Source organism: Gorilla gorilla, chromosome X (assembly GCF_029281585.2).
Source record: "Gorilla gorilla gorilla isolate KB3781 chromosome X, NHGRI_mGorGor1-v2.1_pri, whole genome shotgun sequence".
Classification (NCBI taxonomy): domain Eukaryota; kingdom Metazoa; phylum Chordata; class Mammalia; order Primates; family Hominidae; genus Gorilla; species Gorilla gorilla.
Window position 1 is genome coordinate 132,575,322 of NC_073247.2, and position 22,478 is coordinate 132,597,799.

General features: G+C 47.9%; 4 protein-coding genes and 1 pseudogene across 4 annotated transcripts; all 5 read right to left on the reverse strand.

The window, feature by feature from the left end:
* Positions 1–430: 430 nt before the first annotated feature.
* LOC101124020 (proliferation-associated protein 2G4-like) lies at positions 431–1,706 on the reverse strand (annotated as a pseudogene).
* Positions 1,707–4,456: 2,750 nt separating this feature from the next.
* Positions 4,457–7,837, reverse strand: LOC115932251 (cancer/testis antigen 47A-like). Its single transcript, XM_055375474.2, has 3 exons — positions 6,791–7,837; positions 5,749–5,904; positions 4,457–4,637 (listed from the first exon to the last, which is right to left on the reverse strand). The coding sequence occupies exons 1-2, from the start codon at positions 7,554–7,556 to the stop codon at positions 5,780–5,782; spliced, it is 891 nt and encodes a 296-aa protein (XP_055231449.1). The 5' UTR covers positions 7,557–7,837; the 3' UTR covers positions 4,457–4,637; positions 5,749–5,779.
* A 1,513-nt stretch (positions 7,838–9,350) lies between these two features.
* LOC101125118 (cancer/testis antigen 47A) lies at positions 9,351–12,717 on the reverse strand. The gene is made up of 3 exons (XM_004064817.4): positions 11,671–12,717; positions 10,628–10,783; positions 9,351–9,493 (listed from the first exon to the last, which is right to left on the reverse strand). Exons 1-2 carry the CDS (start codon positions 12,434–12,436, stop codon positions 10,659–10,661), a joined length of 891 nt encoding a protein of 296 aa, XP_004064865.2. The 5' UTR covers positions 12,437–12,717; the 3' UTR covers positions 9,351–9,493; positions 10,628–10,658.
* A 1,514-nt stretch (positions 12,718–14,231) lies between these two features.
* On the reverse strand, positions 14,232–17,598 carry LOC115932294 (cancer/testis antigen 47A-like). Its single transcript, XM_055375475.2, has 3 exons — positions 16,552–17,598; positions 15,509–15,664; positions 14,232–14,374 (listed from the first exon to the last, which is right to left on the reverse strand). Exons 1-2 carry the CDS (start codon positions 17,315–17,317, stop codon positions 15,540–15,542), a joined length of 891 nt encoding a protein of 296 aa, XP_055231450.1. The 5' UTR covers positions 17,318–17,598; the 3' UTR covers positions 14,232–14,374; positions 15,509–15,539.
* Positions 17,599–19,112: 1,514 nt separating this feature from the next.
* Positions 19,113–22,478, reverse strand: LOC115932289 (cancer/testis antigen 47A-like). The gene is made up of 3 exons (XM_055375476.2): positions 21,433–22,478; positions 20,390–20,545; positions 19,113–19,255 (listed from the first exon to the last, which is right to left on the reverse strand). Exons 1-2 carry the CDS (start codon positions 22,196–22,198, stop codon positions 20,421–20,423), a joined length of 891 nt encoding a protein of 296 aa, XP_055231451.1. The 5' UTR covers positions 22,199–22,478; the 3' UTR covers positions 19,113–19,255; positions 20,390–20,420.

A 22,478-nucleotide genomic window follows, 5' to 3' on the forward strand; every position in this document is an offset into this window, starting at 1 on the left:
TCTGATATGATATCTGCCTTTTTGATAATGCTAGGTTTTCAATTGACTGGATTTGATTTGCTTTGCATTCCCAGAGCAAACAGTTCATGTAGGTAGATGCCCTTTATCCAGGTAATCCTTGTGGCTATTTCACTCCTTCCTCCCTTTTCTCACAGTGGATCTCATTAGGTAATTATCAGTTTTAGAAATCTCCATTAAGAATTTCTTTTCCACAGTTAACAACAAAGCTCTGTTTTTATTTTATTTTAGTTTTTGACTCCTGATTTTATTATTCAGTTTCTTTTTTTTCATTTAGTCTCCTGTGATCGGGAAGCCTTGCCTCCCAAGACCAGAGTCAGCTGGAGCTGGTTGTTGGAAGGGAGTGGGTTGGGGAACTGGGATGGGGGCAGGGAGACCCCGCTCTGCTGGTGGTCCTAGGTGGAGAAGAAGAATTATACTTCACAGAGCCTGCGGTGTGGTGGGAAGGGGATGAGGCAGGAGCAGCAAGCTGGGGAGATGGGACCCACCTCAGTCCCCAGCTTCATTTTCTTCTAATGTTTCCCCACTGGTGGCTTTCTCTGCAGTCTTGTAGGCCTTCTTCTTTTTTTTTTTTTTTTCTTTTTCTGGGTTTTTTGACTTGCAGAACTCTGGAGGACAGCCTTTAGCTCTGCATCCTGGACTTCCATCTCAGACTTGTAGAGGTCAGGCTCGAAGGGACCACTGGTTATCTGCATAAGGCCATCGGGCATTAGCAGAACTATACATTTAAACTGGGCAACAAATTCACCTTCCTTCTCATAGAGAACATTAAATAGTTTGCACCAGTTCATGTTTGGTGCACTTCACCACACCAATCTGAGCCTTCTTCTCATCTTCAAATGCTCTTAAAGTAAACGGCATGGCATCAAAACACTTTTCCACCTCACTGAAGAAGGCATGTGAAGTTTTCATCTTCAGTCCGTGCTGTTTAGAGGGGTCTCATTTGTAAATAGTGGTTCTCTGTCCTGCATCCTTGCTCTTGCCCTCTCCTGAGCTGACGAGAACATCCACAGCATATACTTCATGTACCGCCAATTCCGCTTTTTCATGGTCCTTCTTCTTCTGGTCTGTGAGATTCTGGATAATGGTTTTTTCTCCATCGATGACATGCTGCTTCAACTGATGTGACAGCATACCTTCTATTGGCGTGCAGTTAAGTGAGTGGGCAGCTTTGTTCAGGGCTTCTGTCACTTGTGTGTTCTGGTTTCCAGGTTTGACCAGGCGTAGGACAGCTTCATCACAAAGGTGAATTGCCTTAATGACATCTGCTTTCCTCCCTGTTACTTGGGTCCCCTGAGCTACATCAACCACAAAAGTATGAGCTACATTAGCGATGAAGCCATCCACATGGACCCCAAGGTCAATTTTTACCAAGTCACCTTCCTTGAGAATATAATCCTGGTTGCTCTTCAAAGGGGAGAAGTGACATATACAGTTATTTACTGAAATGCTGGTGGGAAAAGCAATACCTTTTTTCATTTCTATTTTTTTCTTGAAGATTTTCCCTATTTCTTCCGTAATCATGGCATCATCTTTCTCACACAGGCTCAGTACCAACACACCTGAGCTAGATGCTTCTACCAAGGACCGAAGTACCTGGTTAGCGATGTCGCCCCCCCCATCTTATACTTGGTCACGACCAGGTCCTTGGCGATAGTTTGCTCCTGCTGCTTGTCCTTGCCCGACATCTTCCTACCACCATCACTGCAGCCTCATTTTCTCTGAGCCGCCGCCTGTCTCCCTTCCCAGCCGCAGGCTGTGGTCAGAACCCCCTCGATCCTCGAGGAGAGGGCGAGCAAAATCGCGAGCAAGAAAGGGAGCGGGCAGGCAGGCGAGAGCAAAGCTCTGTTTTTAAATGAAGAAGTTTTCTTATTTCATTTTTAAATACCCAGAGGCTCATTCTGACAAGTTTTCAGATTCTTTGTAGCTTCCTTGATCTTTGCAACATGACAAATACAATGGAACCTGTTCTGTAGTCCTTCCCTGTCTGTAACAGGGGGAAGGAAATCAAATGGAGAGACAACTCAGAGCTGAAGGTTGTCAGAGAAATAAAATGTTCTTAAGAGGTGGTGCTGCGAATAAAGGGCGTCCACGCAGGTGTGCCTGACCAAGCTGATGGCTTTCAGGTGCGCATTGATATTTGGTATGAGGGAGAAGGGCCATTGAAGAGGTTTTGCGTTTGAACACCTGGAGAGCAAAGAGAGGGGTGTGGTTGGGGGGCAAGCAGAAGAGACAAGGTGATTGGTGGTTGCACTCTAGCCTGGGTCAGGGATGAAGTCCAAGTCCCATAGCAAGATGGGCTACTGCAACAAGCGCTTTTCAGAAGCAAGGGGCGCCACTATGCTCAGGTAACAAAGTGGCATGGAGGGAGGAAGGGAAACGGGTTATAGGTCAGATATTGAGCCTGGCTCACCTGTAACATTTTCGGGGTTTAGAACAAGAGTTCAACTTGGGATCTACATACCATATGCCTAAATATTTAAATGTTTAAATCAACAAATACAGCATGTTTTATTTAATGGTTTATCTCCTTCCATGACAAATGTACCTTCATAATGACCTCAAAGTCCAGGTTGGGTTCTAGAATTCTCAGACTCCTCTAAGTCCTGTCCAGTGGTGTGGGAAGAACTGCTACCCTTCCCCCTCCCGCTTTAGAAATATTTCAGACCTACACAAAATTGTAGAAAACATTACTATAAACATCCATGTATCCACTATTCAGCTTAAGAAATATAACATTACAAATACAGTTGATGTCTGCTGTGGTGCCTTCTCTACTAGAATGCCCCTCCCTTTCTTTCTGAGAGGTAACCACCATCTCAAATGTTCTTGTCTTTTTTTTTTTTTTTTTTGAGACGGAGTCTCACTCTGTCACCCAGGCTGGAGTGCAGTGGCGCGATCTTGGCTCACTGCCGCCTCTGCCTCCCAGGTTCAAGCGATTCTCCTGCCTCAGCCTCCTGAGCAGCTGGGATTGTAGGTGTGCATCACCACACCTGGCTATTTTTTGTATTTTTAGTAGAGACGGGGTTTCACCATGTTGGCCAGGCCTGTCTCGAACTCCTGACCTCAGATGATCCACCTGCCTGAGGGTGGGATTACAGGGGTGACCCACTGCGCCCAGCCGCAAATATGCTTGTCTTTCGAATGCACACTTTTCTGTATGCTACATTTGCGTGCATCTCTTACATGCACACCTTTTAGTCTCTACTTACCCACAATCAATTTATGGTGGTCATTTTTATGTTTTCCTAGAAGTCATATACATGGTACTATGTTTGTATCCTTTTGGACCTGACTTTTTCCTTTATGCATTTTTCCCCTCTAGGCCTCAGCCCCTGTGAGTTCTACTTTCCTCCCCAGCCCAGCCCTTGCTGTCCCTTTCAGTTTACCTGAAACAAACCCAAGCTAGTGAATTAAGGCTGGTCTGACAGGAGGTGAAGCTCAACTTCTTCCTCTGTTGCTTGAAACCAGTGGTTCTCAAACTTTAGTGTTCATCAAAAGCTCTTAGAGGGCGTGTTAAAACACAGATTGCTGCTCCCACCCCCAGAGTTCCGATTCTGTAGTTCTTGGGTGGAGTCTGAGAATTCCCAGGTAATGCTGATGATGCTGTTTGGGAACCAAACTTTGAGAACCACTGCTTTAGATCAAAGGCTGGGCCCAAGCTCAGCAATACCATGTGGACTCCAGGCAACCTGGGCCATCCATGAAGTTTTCTTCAAAACCATGCTCTAGAGCAGTATTGTCCAATAGACATATAATGTGATCTACATTGGGTAATTTTAAATGTTCTAGTAGCCTCATTAAAAAAATACAAAGAAACCAACAAAAACTTTAATATTTTAATTCAAGTATTATTTCAATGTGTAATCAGTATAAAAAACATGAGTAAGGCTGGGCGTGGTGGCTCAACCTGTAATCCCAGCACTTTGAGAGACCGAGGTGGGTGGATCACGAGGTCAGGAGATTGAGCCCATCCTGGCTAACACGGTGAAACCCCGTCTCTACTGAAGATACAAAAAATTAGCTGGGCATGGTGGCAGGCGCTTATAATCACAGATACTCGGGAGGCTGAGGCAGGAGAATTGCTAGAAGCTGGGAGGCGGAGGTTGCAGTGAGTTGAGACCACGCCACTGCACTCCAGCCTGGGTGACAGAGTGAGACTCAGTCTCAAAAAAAAAAATTAGTAAGATATGCAATATTATTTTCACACTTACAGCACATATTAAATCAGACTAGCCATATGACAAGTGCTCAGTAGCCACAACACACAGCTCTAAAGATGAGCCCCATCTCTCTCTTTTCAAAAATTGTTTTAAACTTGTCATTTTACTTGATTTTTGGCAACAGTAAAAGAATTTCAAACAGTCTTACCAAGTGGTGGAAAGTAACACCTTTCAGTGAAGGTATGGTGGGCCAAAACAAAGACGTAAAGGAGAGATTTGACTTAGGATTATTTATTGACAAATCTTCCAACGTTTCAGTTTATTCATTTAAAACAAACTTTTATTTTTAACTTGAACAAACATCGTAACATACATCCATGAAAGTTAGATGTCACTGGGTATCACTTTTGATGTAACGAACTTTGTAATGATATGTGTTAAAATTCCCACAGGCATCTGAAAAAAAAATAAAAACAATGAACAACAGAGTCTTCTTTTCCTCCCAACTGTGGGATGAAATGAGAGAAAATAAACAATAGTACAACATTAACCAGCACCAATGACTTTCCAGCTCTGTGGATATCTGCAACATTTGTGTGCTATATCTTAAACAAGTAGAGAAGCCCATCTTTTCCTTGTGTAACTCACGAGCTTGGATATCAGGGTGCTTGTGGAACTGAAGGTTTCAGTCAAATGATCACACCAACCTTGTCTGCCTAGCACTAGAAAAGCTTGTTGCTTTTGTTTTTACAGGAGGGGCCATTCTGGGATTTAAATAAATCTCTCAAGCTTCAAAAGCCTGTGCTGGTTCCACAGATAATACTCCCTTACCCTCCCAGACCCTTGGTTTCCGTATCTACCATGTGGGAAAGAAGCCGTTACAAAATATACGGCTGTGAAAATGCAAAATAAATAAATAAATAAGAAAGAAAAATGTTAACCATTTAAATACACTCAAAGACAGATATACCTTAAGACTTCATTACCAATTCAGTGATAAACACACATTCTTTTCATCTGACTGTGACATAAAATACCAAAATATATAGCTAAATAAATATTTAGGTATTAGTCATTCATTGTGGTCCTACGTAAAATTCTTAGCTTTTTGCTATTTTTAAGTAGTCACTTTGCAAAAGGCGTTGAGTTGTCTCCTAGTTACTATGGGAGCCTGCATTTCTGTGGTCAAGTAATGAAGGCCCAACTAATGCGTGGCCCAGCCAAGTTAGCGGCTGTGTCTGGCAACTGTTTTCTACACAAATATTGGTCCTGGTAGTAGGTCTGATACATTTGCCACTTGTTAGTAGTCTTGCAGCTGGAGGACAAAAGACCTCAACACGAGCAAATGAGTAGCCAAGAAGTATATTTCAGAACACACCGCAGTTCATATTACTAGGTACATGAATATTCTCGTAACATTTTAAGTAAGTTAAATTGAATTTTTAAACTAATTTTAAACTTTTTCTTACTTAACTTACTGAGAATTTTTGTTGTTGTTCAATAAAACTGTCAGCAACAGGTAAATGCCAGGAATAGTTGAGTGATTCTCAAAGCTATACACAGATACCTGGATTTTCTTGGCTTCTCCTCTGCTGCGTCTAGGTCCCTTTGGAGTTCTCTGCCTTGTTTTCCGCATCCTTCTCTTTTTCTTGTTCTTTCTCTTCCTCGCCTGCAGCATCTTGGGCCTCTTCATCCCACTTTTCGGGCTGAGATTTAGTGACTTCTTTAGGGAACAATAATACACACATGGGGACCAGACATTCACAGAAAATGTAGCCCAATTTATAACTAGCAGTGGCATTCAGCTACTCCACCCTCAGGAGAAGCAGGATAGAGTTAAGTAAGAAAGGAATAGCTGGGCACCTTCCTACTGGTTTTCACAACAGTTCCATGGCCCTCACGTTGCTGCTGCTTGATCATTTCCACAGGGACACTGTATGTCCCTTTTTTCCAGTAAATCTCCCACCCAAAGCTGCTGATTATTTCTAGTTCTTTGGAGAAGAAGAGATCTGAATCATCGGGTCTGATCTCATTCTACGGTGTTTTGGTCAGAACTTTGTTGGGAAAATATTTGTTTACCTCAAAAGACAAATTCTATGGTGAAGCTCATTGGTTCCTCACCCCCCTGAATGCTTCATTTTTACCAAGTGCTCCTGTATCACTTCATCATTTGGGGGACAACTTTCTACGAATCTTTACACTTTGAAAAGCCATGAACTAAAAGGGATGCCTGCCATTTGCCTGTTCTTTTCCTTGGCGCATCCCTTCTGTTTCCTGCGGAGCTCCCTCCTGAACCCCTATCTACCCGGCCATTCATCTGCGGGCTCACAGATGGCACCGATGATCTCAGATCTCCTATCAAATATAGGTTGGTAGAGGGCGACAAGTTTTCTCAAAACCACAGATGTCGTTAGAGAATTGGGCTTCGACTCATTGGGACACATTCTGCCTTAAGTTTCAGGAGGGCCCCGACTCCTGCTTCACCACCCGAGGCCCCGACCCCCCTTCACCACCCGCTTCACCAGCTGTGCCCGCACCGCGGCCCTGCCTAGAACCCTGGGACACACGGGTCCCCGCCTCCCAGCTGCTGCCGCTAGCCCGTTCCTTACCCTCTGGGGCCGTGGCCTCCTGTGCGGTCGGTTCTTCTGTGGCCGGTTCCTCTGCGTCTGGTTCCTCTGTGGCCTCCTCTGAGAGCTTCTCCTCTGCGGCCTCCTCCGCGGGCTCCTCTGCGGCCTCCTCCTCGGGCTCCCTGGCCATCTCGGCCAGGTCAGCTGGCACTGCAGGCTCTGGGACCGATGCGGCCTCCTGGATCAGGCCCAGGCCCTCGCCCGCCCGGGCTGCGGCCCCTGCACCCAGCCTCTGGGGCAGCAGCAGCAGGGGGAGGTTGCCCCAGAGGTTGGGCGCAGCAGCGTGGGGCCCCACCATCAGGCGGCTGAGGTGACGGTTCTCTATGAGGATGTGGTCGTTGTGATAGAGGCGGTGGAGAAGGGAGTGGACCATGTCCAGGAGCACGAAGTGAATGCCCGCCGCCGGGTAGCGACGGGCGACCACCGCCAAGTCGAAGTTGGCCGCCTCGTTCCCCTCTTCCTCCTCCTCTTCCTCCGTCGCGGGCCCGATGTCCGAGTCCTCCTCGGCGCTCCCGCCCCGGGGGACTGCGGCCAGGCCTGCCGCCTGCTCACCCTCCTCCTCCCCGAGGCCTTCCACGGGCCCTGCGACTCCGACCACCTCGGCCGCAGGCACCATGTCGCTGCTGTCGGGGCCGGAGTCGCCGCCCTCCTGGTTACCAGCTCCGGCCGCCTCGGCCTGTGCTCCCTCCTGGCTTACCGGGGCCTCCTGGTCCCCTTGGGTCGGGTGTCGGTCCCCTGTGGCAGACATGACACCAGCAGCGCCTCAACTGGGGTGGCGAGCGGGCTGAGGCGACCACGGTGAAGACGGTGACCACTGAGGTGGCTACGGCTGAGGGGAGGCGAGGAGCTGGCTGCTGAGGTAATAAGAGGAGTCTCTCTCCTTATTGAGGGAATAAGAGTCTGTCTCAGACGACACCCTAAGATGGGAAGGGCAGGGAGCGAATCCTAGAAACCTCCCACCAAGGCTGGCCTGAGAGGACTTAGACAAGGTGGGAAAGATTCTGGTTGGCAGGCGAAAGGGGGCGGGACCGGAAGGGTCAACGAGGGGCTCTCAGCGAGCCCTAAGCTCATTTGCTGAAAACTTCAGATTGACATGTTCTATGTCCAATGAATGATCAAGGCCCTTAAGCTCTGGAATTGAGAATCCAGAATCCAGAGCTTTTTCTTTTCTTTTCACAGTCTTTCTCTGTTGCCCAGGCTGGAGTGCAGTGGCAAGATCTTGGCTCACTGCAATTCCTGCCTCTTGGGTTCCAGTGATTCTCCTGCCTCAGCCTCCTGAGTAGCTGGGACTACAGGTGCATGCCACCATGTCTCGCTAGGTTTTGTATTTTTAGTAGAGACAGAGTTTCACCATGTTGGCCAGGATGGTCTTGATCTCCTGACCTTGTGATCCACCTGCCTCGACCTCCCAAAGTGCTGGGATTACAGGCTTGAGACACCGTGGCAGGCCGAGCTCTACCTTTTCTATGAGGCCTTAGTGTCCAAGGCTACCCCTTTAGGTCCACACAAGTCCTGCCCTTTTAATTTTATGATTATTAGCAACACTATAGTAGTCCCATGTGGAGGCACGCTGGAGCGTGGGAACTGCAAGGTGGTCACAGAGTTCACTTATTTCCACCTAGCAATGGCTCATGCCAGTAGAGATAGTGTCATAAAAATGTTATATAGTTCATAGCTAAGCAGTTGTGTAAACCTCCCAAGAAGAGACGTAAGAACTTCAGTGATTTAACGTAGTTAAAGCTACTTAGAAAAGAATGTGCAGAGTTGAAGTGGATGCAGTCATCACTGAGTGTTGAGGTGGTAAATGACAGACACTGGAAGGTGTTTAATGAATCCTGCCAAATTCACTTCAAACCTCCAAATAATGGGGAAAAAAAAGAGATACTTTTTTAAAAGGACCAGGTCATCTCATAAGAGCTAAGCATCAAAAACACCAAAAGTGCCTGGGGGTGGTGGCTCACGCCTGTAATCCAGCACTTTGGGAGGCCGCACTTTGGGAGGCCGAGGCAGGCAGATCACCTGAGGTCAGTAGTTCGAGACCAGGATGACCAATATGGTAAAACCCTGTCTCTACTAAAAATACAAAAACTTAGCTGGACATGGTGGTGCGCGCCTGTAGTCCCAGCTACTCGGAAGGGTGAGGCAGGAAATTTGCTGGAACCTGGGAGGTGGAGGTTGCAGTGAGCCAAGATGGCACCACTGCACTCCAGCCTGGGTGACAGAGCGAGACTCAGTCTCAAAAAAAAAAAATTAGTAATATATGCAATATTATTTTCACACTTACAGCACATATTAAATCAGACTAGCCATATTACAAGTGCTCAGTAGTCACAACACACAGCTCTAAAGATGAGCCCCATCTCTCTCTTTTCAAAAATTGTTTTAAACTTGTCATTTTACTTGATTTTTGGCTGCAGTGAAAGAATTTCAAACAGTCTTACCAAATGGCGGAAAGTAATCTCTTTCAATGAAGGTATGGTGGGCCAAAACAAAGACGTAAAGGAGAGATTTGAGTTAAGATTACTTATTGAAAAATCTTCCCACGTTTCAGTTTATTCATTTAAAACAAACTTTTATTTTTAACTTGAACACTGTCACATACATCCATGAAAGTTAGATGTCACTGGGTATCACTTTTGATGTAACGAACTTTGTAATGATATGTGTTACAATTCCCACAGGCATCTGGAGAAAAAGATAAAAACAATGAACAACAGAGTCTTCTTTCTTTTCCTCCCAACTGTGGGATGAAATGAGAGATGATAAACAATAGTACAACATTAACCAGCACCAGTGACTTTCTAAATAGAAGAAAATGGCCAGCTCTGTGGATATCTGCAACATTTGTGTGCTATATCTTAAACAAGTAGAGAAGCCCATCTTTTCCTTGAGTAACTCACGAGCTTGGATATCAGGGTGCTTGTGGAACTGAAGGTTTCAGTCAAATGATCACACCAACCTTGTCTGCCTAGCACTAGAAAAGCTTGTTGCTTTTGTTTTTACAGGAGGGGCCATTCTGGGATTTAAATAAATCTCTCAAGCTTCAAAAGCCTGTGCTGGTTCCACAGATAATACTCCCTTACCCTCCCAGACCCTTGGTTTCCGTATCTACCATGTGGGAAAGAAGCCGTTACAAAATATACGGCTGTGAAAATGCAAAATAAATAAATAAATAAGAAAGAAAAATGTTAACCATTTAAATACACTCAAAGACAGATATACCTTAAGACTTCATTACCAATTCAGTGATAAACACACATTCTTTTCATCTGACTGTGACATAAAATACCAAAATATATAGCTAAATAAATATTTAGGTATTAGTCATTCATTGTGGTCCTACGTAAAATTCTTAGCTTTTTGCTATTTTTAAGTAGTCACTTTGCAAAAGGCGTTGAGTTGTCTCCTAGTTACTATGGGAGCCTGCATTTCTGTGGTCAAGTAATGAAGGCCCAACTAATGCGTGGCCCAGCCAAGTTAGCGGCTGTGTCTGGCAACTGTTTTCTACACAAATATTGGTCCTGGTAGTAGGTCTGATACATTTGCCACTTGTTAGTAGTCTTGCAGCTAGAGGACAAAAGACCTCAACACGAGCAAATGAGTAGCCAAGAAGTATATTTCAGAACACACCGCAGTTCATATTACTAGGTACATGAATATTCTCGTAACATTTTAAGTAAGTTAAATTGAATTTTTAAACTAATTTTAAACTTTTTCTTACTTAACTTACTGAGAATTTTTGTTGTTGTTCAATAAAACTGTCAGCAACAGGTAAATGCCAGGAATAGTTGAGTGATTCTCAAAGCTATACACAGATACCTGGATTTTCTTGGCTTCTCCTCTGCTGCGTCTAGGTCCCTTTGGAGTTCTCTGCCTTGTTTTCCGCATCCTTCTCTTTTTCTTGTTCTTTCTCTTCCTCGCCTGCAGCATCTTGGGCCTCTTCATCCCACTTTTCGGGCTGAGATTTAGTGACTTCTTTAGGGAACAATAATACACACATGGGGACCAGACATTCACCGAAAATGTAGCCCAATTTATAACTAGCAGTGGCATTCAGCTACTCCACCCTCAGGAGAAGCAGGATAGAGTTAAGTAAGAAAGGAATAGCTGGGCACCTTCCTACTGGTTTTCACAACAGTTCCATGGCCCTCACGTTGCTGCTGCTTGATCATTTCCACAGGGACACTGTATGTCCCTTTTTTCCAGTAAATCTCCCACCCAAAGCTGCTGATTATTTCTAGTTCTTTGGAGAAGAAGAGATCTGAATCATCGGGTCTGATCTCATTCTACGGTGTTTTGGTCAGAACTTTGTTGGGAAAATATTTGTTTACCTCAAAAGACAAATTCTATGGTGAAGCTCATTGGTTCCTCACCCCCCTGAATGCTTCAATTTTACCAAGTGCTCCTGTATCACTTCATCATTTGGGGCATCAACTTTCTACGAATCTTTACACTTTGAAAAGCCATGAACTAAAAGGGATGCCTGCCATTTGCCTGTTCTTTTCCTTGGCGCATCCCTTCTGTTTCCTGCGGAGCTCCCTCCTGAACCCCTATCTACCCGGCCATTCATCTGCGGGCTCACAGATGGCACCGATGATCTCAGATCTCCTATCAAATATAGGTTGGTAGGGGGCGACAAGTTTTCTCAAAACCACAGATGTCGTTAGAGAATTGGGCTTCGACTCATTGGGACACATTCTGCCTTAAGTTTCAGGAGGGCCCCGACTCCTGCTTCACCACCCGAGGCCCCGACCCCCCTTCACCACCCGCTTCACCAGCTGTGCCCGCACCGCGGCCCTGCCTAGAACCCTGGGACACACGGGTCCCCGCCTCCCAGCTGCTGCCGCTAGCCCGTTCCTTACCCTCTGGGGCCGTGGCCTCCTGTGCGGTCGGTTCTTCTGTGGCCGGTTCCTCTGCGTCTGGTTCCTCTGTGGCCTCCTCTGAGAGCTTCTCCTCTGCGGCCTCCTCCGCGGGCTCCTCTGCGGCCTCCTCCTCGGGCTCCCTGGCCATCTCGGCCAGGTCAGCTGGCACTGCAGGCTCTGGGACCGATGCGGCCTCCTGGATCAGGCCCAGGCCCTCGCCCGCCCGGGCTGCGGCCCCTGCACCCAGCCTCTGGGGCAGCAGCAGCAGGGGGAGGTTGCCCCAGAGGTTGGGCGCAGCAGCGTGGGGCCCCACCATCAGGCGGCTGAGGTGACGGTTCTCTATGAGGATGTGGTCGTTGTGATAGAGGCGGTGGAGAAGGGAGTGGACCATGTCCAGGAGCACGAAGTGAATGCCCGCCGCCGGGTAGCGACGGGCGACCACCGCCAAGTCGAAGTTGGCCGCCTCGTTCCCCTCTTCCTCCTCCTCTTCCTCCGTCGCGGGCCCGATGTCCGAGTCCTCCTCGGCGCTCCCGCCCCGGGGGACTGCGGCCAGGCCTGCCGCCTGCTCACCCTCCTCCTCCCCGAGGCCTTCCACGGGCCCTGCGACTCCGACCACCTCGGCCGCAGGCACCATGTCGCTGCTGTCGGGGCCGGAGTCGCCGCCCTCCTGGTTACCAGCTCCGGCCGCCTCGGCCTGTGCTCCCTCCTGGCTTACCGGGGCCTCCTGGTCCCCTTGGGTCGGGTGTCGGTCCCCTGTGGCAGACATGACACCAGCAGCGCCTCAACTGGGGTGGCGAGCGGGCTGAGGCGACCACGGTGAAGACGGTGACCACTGAGGTGGCTACGGCTGAGGGGAGGCGAGGAGCTGGCTGCTGAGGTAATAAGAGGAGTCTCTCTCCTTATTGAGGGAATAAGAGTCTGTCTCAGACGACACCCTAAGATGGGAAGGGCAGGGAGCGAATCCTAGAAACCTCCCACCAAGGCTGGCCTGAGAGGACTTAGACAAGGTGGGAAAGATTCTGGTTGGCAGGCGAAAGGGGGCGGGACCGGAAGGGTCAACGAGGGGCTCTCAGCGAGCCCTAAGCTCATTTGCTGAAAACTTCAGATTGACATGTTCTATGTCCAATGAATGATCAAGGCCCTTAAGCTCTGGAATTGAGAATCCAGAATCCAGAGCTTTTTCTTTTCTTTTCACAGTCTTTCTCTGTTACCCAGGCTGGAGTGCAGTGGCAAGATCTTGGCTCACTGCAATTCCTGCCTCTTGGGTTCCAGTGATTCTCCTGCCTCAGCCTCCTGAGTAGCTGGGACTACAGGTGCATGCCACCATGTCTCGCTAGGTTTTGTATTTTTAGTAGAGACAGAGTTTCACCATGTTGGCCAGGATGGTCTCGATCTCCTGACCTTGTGATCCACCTGCCTCGACCTCCCAAAGTGCTGGGATTACAGGCTTGAGACACCGTGGCAGGCCGAGCTCTACCTTTTCTATGAGGCCTTAGTGTCCAAGGCTACCCCTTTAGGTCCACACAAGTCCTGCCCTTTTAATTTTATGATTATTAGCAACACTCTAGTAGTCCCATGTGGAGGCACGCTGGAGCGTGGGAACTGCAAGGTGGTCACAGAGTTCACTTATTTCCACCTAGCAATGGCTCATGCCAGTAGAGATAGTGTCATAAAAATGTTATATAGTTCATAGCTAAGCAGTTGTGTAAACCTCCCAAGAAGAGACGTAAGAACTTCAGTGATTTAACGTAGTTAAAGCTACTTAGAAAAGAATGTGCAGAGTTGAAGTGGATGCAGTCATCACTGAGTGTTGAGGTGGTAAATGACAGACACTGGAAGGTGTTTAATGAATCCTGCCAAATTCACTTCAAACCTCCAAATAATGGGGAAAAAAAAGAGATACTTTTTTAAAAGGACCAGGTCATCTCATAAGAGCTAAGCATCAAAAACACCAAAAGTGCCTGGGGGTGGTGGCTCACGCCTGTAATCCAGCACTTTGGGAGGCCGCACTTTGGGAGGCCGAGGCAGGCAGATCACCTGAGGTCAGTAGTTCGAGACCAGGATGACCAATATGGTAAAACCCTGTCTCTACTAAAAATACAAAAACTTAGCTGGACATGGTGGTGCGCGCCTGTAGTCCCAGCTACTCGGAAGGGTGAGGCAGGAAATTTGCTGGAACCTGGGAGGTGGAGGTTGCAGTGAGCCAAGATGGCACCACTGCACTCCAGCCTGGGTGACAGAGTGAGACTCAGTCTCAAAAAAAAAAAAATTAGTAATATATGCAATATTATTTTCACACTTACAGCACATATTAAATCAGACTAGCCATATTACAAGTGCTCAGTAGTCACAACACACAGCTCTAAAGATGAGCCCCATCTCTCTCTTTTCAAAAATTGTTTTAAACTTGTCATTTTACTTGATTTTTGGCTGCAGTGAAAGAATTTCAAACAGTCTTACCAAATGGCGGAAAGTAATCTCTTTCAATGAAGGTATGGTGGGCCAAAACAAAGACGTAAAGGAGAGATTTGAGTTAAGATTACTTATTGAAAAATCTTCCCACGTTTCAGTTTATTCATTTAAAACAAACTTTTATTTTTAACTTGAACACTGTCACATACATCCATGAAAGTTAGATGTCACTGGGTATCACTTTTGATGTAACGAACTTTGTAATGATATGTGTTACAATTCCCACAGGCATCTGGAGAAAAAGATAAAAACAATGAACAACAGAGTCTTCTTTCTTTTCCTCCCAACTGTGGGATGAAATGAGAGATGATAAACAATAGTACAACATTAACCAGCACCAGTGACTTTCTAAATAGAAGAAAATGGCCAGCTCTGTGGATATCTGCAACATTTGTGTGCTATATCTTAAACAAGTAGAGAAGCCCATCTTTTCCTTGAGTAACTCACGAGCTTGGATATCAGGGTGCTTGTGGAACTGAAGGTTTCAGTCAAATGATCACACCAACCTTGTCTGCCTAGCACTAGAAAAGCTTGTTGCTTTTGTTTTTACAGGAGGGGCCATTCTGGGATTTAAATAAATCTCTCAAGCTTCAAAAGCCTGTGCTGGTTCCACAGATAATACTCCCTTACCCTCCCAGACCCTTGGTTTCCGTATCTACCATGTGGGAAAGAAGCCGTTACAAAATATACGGCTGTGAAAATGCAAAATAAATAAATAAATAAGAAAGAAAAATGTTAACCATTTAAATACACTCAAAGACAGATATACCTTAAGACTTCATTACCAATTCAGTGATAAACACACATTCTTTTCATCTGACTGTGACATAAAATACCAAAATATATAGCTAAATAAATATTTAGGTATTAGTCATTCATTGTGGTCCTACGTAAAATTCTTAGCTTTTTGCTATTTTTAAGTAGTCACTTTGCAAAAGGCGTTGAGTTGTCTCCTAGTTACTATGGGAGCCTGCATTTCTGTGGTCAAGTAATGAAGGCCCAACTAATGCGTGGCCCAGCCAAGTTAGCGGCTGTGTCTGGCAACTGTTTTCTACACAAATATTGGTCCTGGTAGTAGGTCTGATACATTTGCCACTTGTTAGTAGTCTTGCAGCTAGAGGACAAAAGACCTCAACACGAGCAAATGAGTAGCCAAGAAGTATATTTCAGAACACACCGCAGTTCATATTACTAGGTACATGAATATTCTCGTAACATTTTAAGTAAGTTAAATTGAATTTTTAAACTAATTTTAAACTTTTTCTTACTTAACTTACTGAGAATTTTTGTTGTTGTTCAATAAAACTGTCAGCAACAGGTAAATGCCAGGAATAGTTGAGTGATTCTCAAAGCTATACACAGATACCTGGATTTTCTTGGCTTCTCCTCTGCTGCGTCTAGGTCCCTTTGGAGTTCTCTGCCTTGTTTTCCGCATCCTTCTCTTTTTCTTGTTCTTTCTCTTCCTCGCCTGCAGCATCTTGGGCCTCTTCATCCCACTTTTCGGGCTGAGATTTAGTGACTTCTTTAGGGAACAATAATACACACATGGGGACCAGACATTCACAGAAAATGTAGCCCAATTTATAACTAGCAGTGGCATTCAGCTACTCCACCCTCAGGAGAAGCAGGATAGAGTTAAGTAAGAAAGGAATAGCTGGGCACCTTCCTACTGGTTTTCACAACAGTTCCATGGCCCTCACGTTGCTGCTGCTTGATCATTTCCACAGGGACACTGTATGTCCCTTTTTTCCAGTAAATCTCCCACCCAAAGCTGCTGATTATTTCTAGTTCTTTGGAGAAGAAGAGATCTGAATCATCGGGTCTGATCTCATTCTACGGTGTTTTGGTCAGAACTTTGTTGGGAAAATATTTGTTTACCTCAAAAGACAAATTCTATGGTGAAGCTCATTGGTTCCTCACCCCCCTGAATGCTTCAATTTTACCAAGTGCTCCTGTATCACTTCATCATTTGGGGCATCAACTTTCTACGAATCTTTACACTTTGAAAAGCCATGAACTAAAAGGGATGCCTGCCATTTGCCTGTTCTTTTCCTTGGCGCATCCCTTCTGTTTCCTGCGGAGCTCCCTCCTGAACCCCTATCTACCCGGCCATTCATCTGCGGGCTCACAGATGGCACCGATGATCTCAGATCTCCTATCAAATATAGGTTGGTAGGGGGCGACAAGTTTTCTCAAAACCACAGATGTCGTTAGAGAATTGGGCTTCGACTCATTGGGACACATTCTGCCTTAAGTTTCAGGAGGGCCCCGACTCCTGCTTCACCACCCGAGGCCCCGACCCCCCTTCACCACCCGCTTCACCAGCTGTGCCCGCACCGCGGCCCTGCCTAGAACCCTGGGACACACGGGTCCCCGCCTCCCAGCTGCTGCCGCTAGCCCGTTCCTTACCCTCTGGGGCCGTGGCCTCCTGTGCGGTCGGTTCTTCTGTGGCCGGTTCCTCTGCGTCTGGTTCCTCTGTGGCCTCCTCTGAGAGCTTCTCCTCTGCGGCCTCCTCCGCGGGCTCCTCTGCGGCCTCCTCCTCGGGCTCCCTGGCCATCTCGGCCAGGTCAGCTGGCACTGCAGGCTCTGGGACCGATGCGGCCTCCTGGATCAGGCCCAGGCCCTCGCCCGCCCGGGCTGCGGCCCCTGCACCCAGCCTCTGGGGCAGCAGCAGCAGGGGGAGGTTGCCCCAGAGGTTGGGCGCAGCAGCGTGGGGCCCCACCATCAGGCGGCTGAGGTGACGGTTCTCTATGAGGATGTGGTCGTTGTGATAGAGGCGGTGGAGAAGGGAGTGGACCATGTCCAGGAGCACGAAGTGAATGCCCGCCGCCGGGTAGCGACGGGCGACCACCGCCAAGTCGAAGTTGGCCGCCTCGTTCCCCTCTTCCTCCTCCTCTTCCTCCGTCGCGGGCCCGATGTCCGAGTCCTCCTCGGCGCTCCCGCCCCGGGGGACTGCGGCCAGGCCTGCCGCCTGCTCACCCTCCTCCTCCCCGAGGCCTTCCACGGGCCCTGCGACTCCGACCACCTCGGCCGCAGGCACCATGTCGCTGCTGTCGGGGCCGGAGTCGCCGCCCTCCTGGTTACCAGCTCCGGCCGCCTCGGCCTGTGCTCCCTCCTGGCTTACCGGGGCCTCCTGGTCCCCTTGGGTCGGGTGTCGGTCCCCTGTGGCAGACATGACACCAGCAGCGCCTCAACTGGGGTGGCGAGCGGGCTGAGGCGACCACGGTGAAGACGGTGACCACTGAGGTGGCTACGGCTGAGGGGAGGCGAGGAGCTGGCTGCTGAGGTAATAAGAGGAGTCTCTCTCCTTATTGAGGGAATAAGAGTCTGTCTCAGACGACACCCTAAGATGGGAAGGGCAGGGAGCGAATCCTAGAAACCTCCCACCAAGGCTGGCCTGAGAGGACTTAGACAAGGTGGGAAAGATTCTGGTTGGCAGGCGAAAGGGGGCGGGACCGGAAGGGTCAACGAGGGGCTCTCAGCGAGCCCTAAGCTCATTTGCTGAAAACTTCAGATTGACATGTTCTATGTCCAATGAATGATCAAGGCCCTTAAGCTCTGGAATTGAGAATCCAGAATCCAGAGCTTTTTCTTTTCTTTTCACAGTCTTTCTCTGTTGCCCAGGCTGGAGTGCAGTGGCAAGATCTTGGCTCACTGCAATTCCTGCCTCTTGGGTTCCAGTGATTCTCCTGCCTCAGCCTCCTGAGTAGCTGGGACTACAGGTGCATGCCACCATGTCTCGCTAGGTTTTGTATTTTTAGTAGAGACAGAGTTTCACCATGTTGGCCAGGATGGTCTCGATCTCCTGACCTTGTGATCCACCTGCCTCGACCTCCCAAAGTGCTGGGATTACAGGCTTGAGACACCGTGGCAGGCCGAGCTCTACCTTTTCTATGAGGCCTTAGTGTCCAAGGCTACCCCTTTAGGTCCACACAAGTCCTGCCCTTTTAATTTTATGATTATTAGCAACACTCTAGTAGTCCCATGTGGAGGCACGCTGGAGCGTGGGAACTGCAAGGTGGTCACAGAGTTCACTTATTTCCACCTAGCAATGGCTCATGCCAGTAGAGATAGTGTCATAAAAATGTTATATAGTTCATAGCTAAGCAGTTGTGTAAACCTCCCAAGAAGAGACGTAAGAACTTCAGTGATTTAACGTAGTTAAAGCTACTTAGAAAAGAATGTGCAGAGTTGAAGTGGATGCAGTCATCACTGAGTGTTGAGGTGGTAAATGACAGACACTGGAAGGTGTTTAATGAATCCTGCCAAATTCACTTCAAACCTCCAAATAATGGGGAAAAAAAAGAGATACTTTTTTAAAAGGACCAGGTCATCTCATAAGAGCTAAGCATCAAAAACACCAAAAGTGCCTGGGGGTGGTGGCTCACGCCTGTAATCCAGCACTTTGGGAGGCCGCACTTTGGGAGGCCGAGGCAGGCAGATCACCTGAGGTCAGTAGTTCGAGACCAGGATGACCAATATGGTAAAACCCTGTCTCTACTAAAAATACAAAAACTTAGCTGGACATGGTGGTGCGCGCCTGTAGTCCCAGCTACTCGGAAGGGTGAGGCAGGAAATTTGCTGGAACCTGGGAGGTGGAGGTTGCAGTGAGCCAAGATGGCACCACTGCACTCCAGCCTGGGTGACAGAGCGAGACTCAGTCTCAAAAAAAAAAAAATTAGTAATATATGCAATATTATTTTCACACTTACAGCACATATTAAATCAGACTAGCCATATTACAAGTGCTCAGTAGTCACAACACACAGCTCTAAAGATGAGCCCCATCTCTCTCTTTTCAAAAATTGTTTTAAACTTGTCATTTTACTTGATTTTTGGCTGCAGTGAAAGAATTTCAAACAGTCTTACCAAATGGCGGAAAGTAATCTCTTTCAATGAAGGTATGGTGGGCCAAAACAAAGACGTAAAGGAGAGATTTGAGTTAAGATTACTTATTGAAAAATCTTCCCACGTTTCAGTTTATTCATTTAAAACAAACTTTTATTTTTAACTTGAACACTGTCACATACATCCATGAAAGTTAGATGTCACTGGGTATCACTTTTGATGTAACGAACTTTGTAATGATATGTGTTACAATTCCCACAGGCATCTGGAGAAAAAGATAAAAACAATGAACAACAGAGTCTTCTTTCTTTTCCTCCCAACTGTGGGATGAAATGAGAGATGATAAACAATAGTACAACATTAACCAGCACCAGTGACTTTCTAAATAGAAGAAAATGGCCAGCTCTGTGGATATCTGCAACATTTGTGTGCTATATCTTAAACAAGTAGAGAAGCCCATCTTTTCCTTGAGTAACTCACGAGCTTGGATATCAGGGTGCTTGTGGAACTGAAGGTTTCAGTCAAATGATCACACCAACCTTGTCTGCCTAGCACTAGAAAAGCTTGTTGCTTTTGTTTTTACAGGAGGGGCCATTCTGGGATTTAAATAAATCTCTCAAGCTTCAAAAGCCTGTGCTGGTTCCACAGATAATACTCCCTTACCCTCCCAGACCCTTGGTTTCCGTATCTACCATGTGGGAAAGAAGCCGTTACAAAATATACGGCTGTGAAAATGCAAAATAAATAAATAAATAAGAAAGAAAAATGTTAACCATTTAAATACACTCAAAGACAGATATACCTTAAGACTTCATTACCAATTCAGTGATAAACACACATTCTTTTCATCTGACTGTGACATAAAATACCAAAATATATAGCTAAATAAATATTTAGGTATTAGTCATTCATTGTGGTCCTACGTAAAATTCTTAGCTTTTTGCTATTTTTAAGTAGTCACTTTGCAAAAGGCGTTGAGTTGTCTCCTAGTTACTATGGGAGCCTGCATTTCTGTGGTCAAGTAATGAAGGCCCAACTAATGCGTGGCCCAGCCAAGTTAGCGGCTGTGTCTGGCAACTGTTTTCTACACAAATATTGGTCCTGGTAGTAGGTCTGATACATTTGCCACTTGTTAGTAGTCTTGCAGCTAGAGGACAAAAGACCTCAACACGAGCAAATGAGTAGCCAAGAAGTATATTTCAGAACACACCGCAGTTCATATTACTAGGTACATGAATATTCTCGTAACATTTTAAGTAAGTTAAATTGAATTTTTAAACTAATTTTAAACTTTTTCTTACTTAACTTACTGAGAATTTTTGTTGTTGTTCAATAAAACTGTCAGCAACAGGTAAATGCCAGGAATAGTTGAGTGATTCTCAAAGCTATACACAGATACCTGGATTTTCTTGGCTTCTCCTCTGCTGCGTCTAGGTCCCTTTGGAGTTCTCTGCCTTGTTTTCCGCATCCTTCTCTTTTTCTTGTTCTTTCTCTTCCTCGCCTGCAGCATCTTGGGCCTCTTCATCCCACTTTTCGGGCTGAGATTTAGTGACTTCTTTAGGGAACAATAATACACACATGGGGACCAGACATTCACAGAAAATGTAGCCCAATTTATAACTAGCAGTGGCATTCAGCTACTCCACCCTCAGGAGAAGCAGGATAGAGTTAAGTAAGAAAGGAATAGCTGGGCACCTTCCTACTGGTTTTCACAACAGTTCCATGGCCCTCACGTTGCTGCTGCTTGATCATTTCCACAGGGACACTGTATGTCCCTTTTTTCCAGTAAATCTCCCACCCAAAGCTGCTGATTATTTCTAGTTCTTTGGAGAAGAAGAGATCTGAATCATCGGGTCTGATCTCATTCTACGGTGTTTTGGTCAGAACTTTGTTGGGAAAATATTTGTTTACCTCAAAAGACAAATTCTATGGTGAAGCTCATTGGTTCCTCACCCCCCTGAATGCTTCAATTTTACCAAGTGCTCCTGTATCACTTCATCATTTGGGGCATCAACTTTCTACGAATCTTTACACTTTGAAAAGCCATGAACTAAAAGGGATGCCTGCCATTTGCCTGTTCTTTTCCTTGGCGCATCCCTTCTGTTTCCTGCGGAGCTCCCTCCTGAACCCCTATCTACCCGGCCATTCATCTGCGGGCTCACAGATGGCACCGATGATCTCAGATCTCCTATCAAATATAGGTTGGTAGGGGGCGACAAGTTTTCTCAAAACCACAGATGTCGTTAGAGAATTGGGCTTCGACTCATTGGGACACATTCTGCCTTAAGTTTCAGGAGGGCCCCGACTCCTGCTTCACCACCCGAGGCCCCGACCCCCCTTCACCACCCGCTTCACCAGCTGTGCCCGCACCGCGGCCCTGCCTAGAACCCTGGGACACACGGGTCCCCGCCTCCCAGCTGCTGCCGCTAGCCCGTTCCTTACCCTCTGGGGCCGTGGCCTCCTGTGCGGTCGGTTCTTCTGTGGCCGGTTCCTCTGCGTCTGGTTCCTCTGTGGCCTCCTCTGAGAGCTTCTCCTCTGCGGCCTCCTCCGCGGGCTCCTCTGCGGCCTCCTCCTCGGGCTCCCTGGCCATCTCGGCCAGGTCAGCTGGCACTGCAGGCTCTGGGACCGATGCGGCCTCCTGGATCAGGCCCAGGCCCTCGCCCGCCCGGGCTGCGGCCCCTGCACCCAGCCTCTGGGGCAGCAGCAGCAGGGGGAGGTTGCCCCAGAGGTTGGGCGCAGCAGCGTGGGGCCCCACCATCAGGCGGCTGAGGTGACGGTTCTCTATGAGGATGTGGTCGTTGTGATAGAGGCGGTGGAGAAGGGAGTGGACCATGTCCAGGAGCACGAAGTGAATGCCCGCCGCCGGGTAGCGACGGGCGACCACCGCCAAGTCGAAGTTGGCCGCCTCGTTCCCCTCTTCCTCCTCCTCTTCCTCCGTCGCGGGCCCGATGTCCGAGTCCTCCTCGGCGCTCCCGCCCCGGGGGACTGCGGCCAGGCCTGCCGCCTGCTCACCCTCCTCCTCCCCGAGGCCTTCCACGGGCCCTGCGACTCCGACCACCTCGGCCGCAGGCACCATGTCGCTGCTGTCGGGGCCGGAGTCGCCGCCCTCCTGGTTACCAGCTCCGGCCGCCTCGGCCTGTGCTCCCTCCTGGCTTACCGGGGCCTCCTGGTCCCCTTGGGTCGGGTGTCGGTCCCCTGTGGCAGACATGACACCAGCAGCGCCTCAACTGGGGTGGCGAGCGGGCTGAGGCGACCACGGTGAAGACGGTGACCACTGAGGTGGCTACGGCTGAGGGGAGGCGAGGAGCTGGCTGCTGAGGTAATAAGAGGAGTCTCTCTCCTTATTGAGGGAATAAGAGTCTGTCTCAGACGACACCCTAAGATGGGAAGGGCAGGGAGCGAATCCTAGAAACCTCCCACCAAGGCTGGCCTGAGAGGACTTAGACAAGGTGGGAAAGATTCTGGTTGGCAGGCGAAAGGGGGCGGGA